This window comes from Mastomys coucha, unplaced genomic scaffold, assembly GCF_008632895.1.
Source record: "Mastomys coucha isolate ucsf_1 unplaced genomic scaffold, UCSF_Mcou_1 pScaffold21, whole genome shotgun sequence".
NCBI classification, from domain to species: Eukaryota; Metazoa; Chordata; class Mammalia; order Rodentia; family Muridae; genus Mastomys; species Mastomys coucha.
The window spans coordinates 143,381,414-143,388,071 of NW_022196904.1; the positions used below are offsets into that span (position 1 = coordinate 143,381,414).

The 6,658-nt window shown below is 40.7% G+C and overlaps 1 protein-coding gene across 1 annotated transcript in view; it reads left to right on the forward strand.

Moving 5' to 3' along the window:
- Positions 1-1,210: 1,210 nt before the first annotated feature.
- Positions 1,211-6,658, forward strand: part of LOC116101411 (ubiquitin-conjugating enzyme E2-24 kDa-like) — a gene marked incomplete at its 3' end in the record, with an annotated part of 6,594 nt that continues 1,146 nt past the window's right edge. Inside the window, exon 1 of the mRNA XM_031384985.1 lies at positions 1,211-1,220. Coding sequence (XP_031240845.1) covers positions 1,211-1,220 — 10 coding nt within the window. The remainder of the gene's footprint in view (positions 1,221-6,658) is intronic.

A 6,658-nucleotide genomic window follows, 5' to 3' on the forward strand; every position in this document is an offset into this window, starting at 1 on the left:
GTTGATGCTGCTGCTCAAGTCATTCTTGGTTTGGCGAGTAACTCTAATAAAGTCATTGGTTCACAAAGCTGGACTTGGATGGAATAATTTTTTTAATCTGTTCATTCTGTCTGTATTTGTGCCATTGTGTGTTTATTTACATATTCCCAAGAAAATTCCTGCAACTTTCAGGGAGTTCAAAGGACCAGGAGAGACTATAGATAATTATGCAAACCAAGTTGTCATTTCTGGCCAGTAGTCTCAATTTAGATATAAGTTTGTGGTTCCATGTCTCTGGTTTAAAGCAGTACTGTGTGAAGTATAAACAGTGGAGACTGGTTTACTATGCTGCTTAGATTTGACAAAATTGTTAATAACTCTGTCATTATACTTTCATGTTATCTTCAGAAACTCACTAGATATTTTTATTGTGAGATTATAAGATACATAATTTCTCCCTCTGTTTCTTCCCTCCAAGAATTCCCATATGTCCTTCCTTATCATTATTGGAGAGTTTCACACATATGAACCAAAAAATTTTAACATTACTTGAGAGTTTCATTCATATACATAATAAATTTTGACTGTAACAACCACTGGTTCTCTCTCGAATTCCTCCCAGAGCTTACCCTACGGAATGTGTCTCTCTTCATTCTCCTTTTGTATTGCCAATTTAATCTATTTAGTACTAGTTATATGTGTATTGATGTAGTTTGGCACCAAAATGGTCCAGGACTACAGAGGAAGGGTTAAGGAGAGCTTCAGTACCATATACTTCAGATGAGGACAGCAGGAGTTAGTTCCATCCCCCATGCCACCTGGCGCCATAAAGTCTGCTGCCCTACCATTAACCTAGTAAGAATTTTTTCATAATTTACTTGTTTTATTCATATATATCACAATCACAGCCACCTCCTCCAACTCCTGGACTTACAAATCCCTCACCCCATTACCCTCTGTCTTTCTCCTCAGAGAAGAGCAAGCATCCCTGGTACCACCCCACCCTGGGACATCTAGCCTAACATCCCCTCTCCCACTGAGGCCCACCCAAGCAGTCCAGTTAGGGGAACGGAATCCAATGGCAGGCAACAGAGACAGGCACAGCCCCTGCTCCAATTGTTAGGGGACCCACATGAAGACCAAGCTGCACATCTGCTACAGATGTGTGTGGTGCCTAGGTCAAGTCCCTGAACACTCTTTGTACTCTTTGGTTTAGTCTCTATGAGCCCCTATGGACTCAGGTTAGTTGACCATGTAGATCTTCCTGTGGTGTCCTTGACCCTTCCAGCTTGCTCAATTCTATCCCCCACTCTTCCACAAGACCTCCTGAGCTTCACCTGATGTTTGGCTATGGGCCTCTGCATGTTTCCATCTGCTGCTAGTGAAGTCTGTCAGGTGACAGTTATGCTAGGCTCCTGTCTGTAAGCACAGCAGAGTATCATTAAGAGTGTCAGGAGTTGACTCTCTCCCATGCGCTGGGTCTCAGGTTGAGTCAGTCATTGGTTGGCTGTTTCCTTAGTCTCTTCTCCATCTTTATCCTTTGCATCTTGTAGGCAGGACAAATTTTGGGTTGAAGGTTTTGTGGGTAGGTGGATGTTTCCCTCGTTCCACTGGAAGTACTGCTTGGCTATGGGAGGTGGCCTCTTTAGTCTCTGTATCTCCCTCTGGTAGAAATCTCAGCTAGGGTCATCCTCATAGATTCATCATAGCCTCCCCCATTTCCAGGCTCAACGTAGTCCAAGAGATGTCCCTCACCAATTTCCATTCTCACTCCCAGCCCTCTCCCCTCCCCTCAACAACTTATCTCCATCTACATATCCCTCCTCACCCCTCTCCCTCACAGTTTCCTCTATCCATCCTCTGGTGACTATTTTGTTTCCCCTTCTGAATAAGATTCATGCACCCTCCCATTGGGCATTCTTATTACCCAGTTTCTTTGGGTCTGTGGATTGTAGTATGGTTATCCTGCACTTTATGGCTAATGTCCACTTATAATTGGCATGTATATCTTATGTGTCTTTCTGGACCTGTATTACCTCACTCAGGATGTTATGCTTAAGTTCCATCCATTTTCCTGAAAATTACATGATGTCTTTGTTTTTAATAGCTGAATAGTACTCCATCATGTAGATGCACCACATTTTCTTTATCCATTTTTCAGTTAAAGGACATCTAGGCTGCCCCCAGTCTCTGACTATTACAAATAAAGCTGCAGTGAACATAGTTGAACAAGTGTCCATGTGGTATAGTAGTATGTCTTTTGGATCTATGCACAGGAGTGGTATAGTTGCATCTTGAGAAAGAATTATTCCCAATTTTCTGAGATAACATGCCTAATTGATTTACAATATGGTTGTGCAAGTTTTCACACCCACTAGCAATGGAGGAGTGTTTCTCTTGCTCTACAGCCTCAAAAACCATGTGCTGTCACTTGAGCTTTGATCTTAGCCATTGTGACAGGATGGAATCTTAGAGTCGTTTTGATTTGCATTTTTCTGATGACTAAAGACATTGAACAGTTCTTTAAGTGCTTCTTGGCCATTCCTCTATTGAGAATTCTCTCTATCACATTCTTAATTGGATTATTTAGTTTGTGGATATATATATCCTTTGTCAGATGCACAGATGCAGAGTTGGTCATCTCTTTCCACTCTGTAGGTTGCCATTCTGTCCTATTGACAGTGTCCTTTGCTTTACAGAAGCTTTTCAGTTTGATGAGGTTCCATTTATTAATTGTTGATCTTAGTGATTGAGCTATTTATGTTCTATTCAGGAATTTGTCTCCTATGTCAATGAGCTCAAGGCACATTCTCTTTTATTAGATTTAGTATGTCTGGTTTTATGTTGAGATCCTTGATCCACTCAGACTTGAGTTTTGTGTAGGGTGATGGATATGGATCCATTTGCATTCTTCTGCATGCAGACATCCAGTTAGACCAGCACCATTTGTTGAAGATGCTTTTCTTTTTTCATTGTGTGGTTTTGGCTTTTTTGTCAAAGATCAATTGTCCATATGTGTGTGTGTGCTTACTTCTGAGTCTTTGATTTGATTCTATTGATCACCCTGTTTGTTTTTGTGTTAATACTATGTAGATTTTTTTTATTACTACTTCTTGGTAGTATAGCTTGAAATCAGGGATGAGGTTACTTCCAGAAGTTCCTTTATTATACAGGATTTTAAAAGTTATCTTGCTTTTTTGTTCCCTATGAAGTTGAGAATTGCTTTTTCAAGGTCTGTAAAGAGTTGCATGGGAATTTTATTGAATCTGTAGATTAATTTTGCTAAGATGGCCATTTTTACTATGTTAATCCTGCCAACTCATGAGTAGGGGAGGGCTTTTCATCCTCCGATACCATTCTCAATTTCTTTCTTCAAGGACTTGAGGTTCTTGTCACACAGTCCTTTCATTTGCTTGGTTAGAGTTTCAGCAAGATATTTTAAATTATTTGTGGCTGTTGTAAATGGTGTTGTTTCCCTATTCTCTTTCTGACTCCATATATCATTTGTGATAAAAGGAAGGGTATTAATTTTTTGAGTTGATTTTTATATCCAGCCACGTTGCTGAAGGTTTTTATCAACTGTATGAGTACTCTGAAAGAATTTTGGGGTCACTTATATACTAGCATATAATCTGTGAATAGCAATATTTTGACTTCTTATTTTTCATTTTGTATCCCCTTGATCTTCTTTAGTTGTCTTATTGCTCTGACTAGAACTTCAAGTACTATATTGAACAGATAGGAAAGGAGTGGATAGCCCTGTCTTGCACCTGATTTTAGTGGAATTGCTTTGGGTTTCTCTCCATTTAATTTGATGTTGGCTGTTGGTTTGTCGTATATTGCCTTTATTGTGTTTAGGTATGCATCTTGTATTTCTGATCTCTCCAAGATTTTTAACATGAAGTGGTGTTGGGTTTTGTCAAAGACTTCTTTAGCACCTAGTGAGATGATCATGCAATATGGAAACTTAAGCGTTCTTTGAAAAGTTGGTTGTGTTTAATGGTATTTTGCTGGTGCAAACATATCAAGCAATGTTTTGCTGAAGTGGACATAGGTGAAAGGATGTTCTCCTAAAGGACACGTGATAATGGATTCTTAGCTAATGACATGTATTGGTCTGCCTTACATTGCATAGTTGAACTCCATTTATCAGGACTTGAGAGAAATGCACCAAAAACTTCTGGTGGTGTGCCATGGCTTGCTGCCACTTCCTTGGACTCAGGCCAATTGGCAAATTAATGTCAGCTGATAAACCCATGTGGAGTTTTGCTAAGACAGACTCGAATGCTGAGGCAAGACACATGGTGAGGCAAGACCTGTCGGGGACACATGCTTTTGGAGGGAGTATAAACAGAACTCAATGGACTGTGCGAGGAACTTGTCTTGCTTGCATAGTTAAATATTTCTTGGTCTCACAACCTCAGTTTCATAGAGATAGGCACAGCTGAGAACTGGAGTTCCTTCTGGGCCTTCTGCTGACTCATGCTGATTGGGCTGAGGCCTAACTGTTTCTGTTAGGTCTTGGCACTACTGCTGTTAACCTGGCACCACTGAACTGGAGTGATGATGTATCTGTGAAATGCTTGCAAGTGGATTGAGCTGCCACTGCTGACCTGTGAATTGAACTGCTGATTTTCTGACAATGCAGATGGGATTTGGTCCAAAGAACAATTTCTAAACAGGTCTTCTTCCCTCATATCTGTTCTTTTCTATTACCTCTAGTGGGTGGTGGACTAGAAGGGAGGTTAAAAAGCTTAAGAACCATCATTAAAAGTAGGATTTGAAATAAAATTAAAGCTACAATCATGTAATTTTTTCTTTCAGTTTGGTTATGTGGTAGATTACATTTGGTGGTTTTTTTTTGTTTTATTAGATATTTTCTTTATTTACATGTAAATTTCTCCTTTCCCAGTTTCCCCTCCAAAAAACAAAGAAAAAAACAAAAACAACAAAAACAAACCCCTGTTGCCTCCCCCGTCCCCATGCCTGCCACCCCACCCTCTCCCACTTATTGGCCCTGGCATTCCCCTGCACTGGGGCACAGAACCTTCACAGGGCTGAGGTCCTCTCCTCCTATTGATGATTGAATTGTAACTGAACATATGGTCAGTTTTGGAGAAGGTACCATGATGTCCTAAGAAGAAGGTATATCCTTTTGTTTTAGGATAAAATGTTCTATAGATACGTGTTACATCCATTTGTTTCATAACTTCTATTAGTCTTGCTGTGTGTATGTTTATTTTCTGTTTCCATGATCTGTCTATTGCAGAGAGTGGGGTGTTGAATTCTCCCACTATTATTGTGTACAGTGCAATGTGTGCTTTGAACTTTACCAAAGTTTCTCTTATGAGTGTAGATGCTCTTGCATTTGGAGTGTAGAGGTTCAGAATTGAGAGTTCATCTTGGTAGATTTAACTTTTGATGAGCATGATTTGTCCCTCCTTATCTTTTTGATCACTTTAGGTTGAACGTCGATTTTGTTTGATATTAGAATGACTACTCAAGCTTGATTCTTGGAATCATTTCTTGGGAAATCTAAAAATCCCTGAGATTCCACCACAAACCAGGAAGAATGACTAAGATAAAAAATTCAGGTGACAGCAGATGCTGTCGAGGTTGTGGAGAAAGAGGAACACTCCTTCATTGCTGGTGGGATTGCAAGCTGGTACAACCACTCTGGAAATCAGTTTGGTGGTTCCTCAGGAAATTGGACATAGTACTACCTGAGGACCCAGCAATACCCCTCCTGGGCATGTATCCAGAAGATGCTCCAACATGTAATAAGGACACATGGTTCACTATGTTCATAGCAGCCTTATATATAATAGCTAGAAGCTGGAAACAACCCAGATGTCCCTCAGTAGAGGAATGGATACAGAAAATATGGTATATTTACACAATGGAGTACTACTCAGCTATTAAAAACAATGAATTTATGAAATTATTAGGCAAATGGATTGATCTGGAGAGTATCTTTCTGAGTGAGGTAACCCAATCACAAAAGAAAACATATGGTATACACTCCCTCATAAGTGGATATTAGCTCAGAAGCTCGGAATACCCAAAATACAATCCACAAACCACAGGAAACTCAAGAAAAAGGAAGACCAAAGTGTGGATTCTTCAATCCTTCTTAGAAGGGGGAACAAAATAACCATGGCAGGAGTTGTAGAGACAAAGTATGGGGCAGAGACTGAATGAAGCACAATCCAGAGACTGCTCCACCTGGGAATCCTTCCCATGTTCAATCACCAAACTCAGACATTATTGTGGATTCCAGCAAGTGCTGGCTGACAGGAGCCTGATATAGCTCTCTCCTGAGAGGATAGGTCAGTGCCTGACTAATACAGGCATAGAGGCTCACATCTGTCCATTGGACTGAGCACAGAGTCCCCAATGAAGAAGCTAGAGAAAGGACCCAAGGAGCTGAAGGGTTTGCAGCCCCTTAGGATGAACAACAATATGAATTAACAAGTACCCTCAGAGCTCCCAGGGACTAAACCACCAACCAAAGAATACACATGGTGGGAGTCATGGTTCCAGCTGCATATGTAGTAGAGGATGTCAATGGGAGGAGAGGCCCTATAGTCCTGTGAAGGTTCTATGCTCCAATGTAGGGGAATGCCAGGGCCAGGAAGTGGGAGAGGGTGGGTTGTTGAGCAGGAGGAAGGGAGAAGGA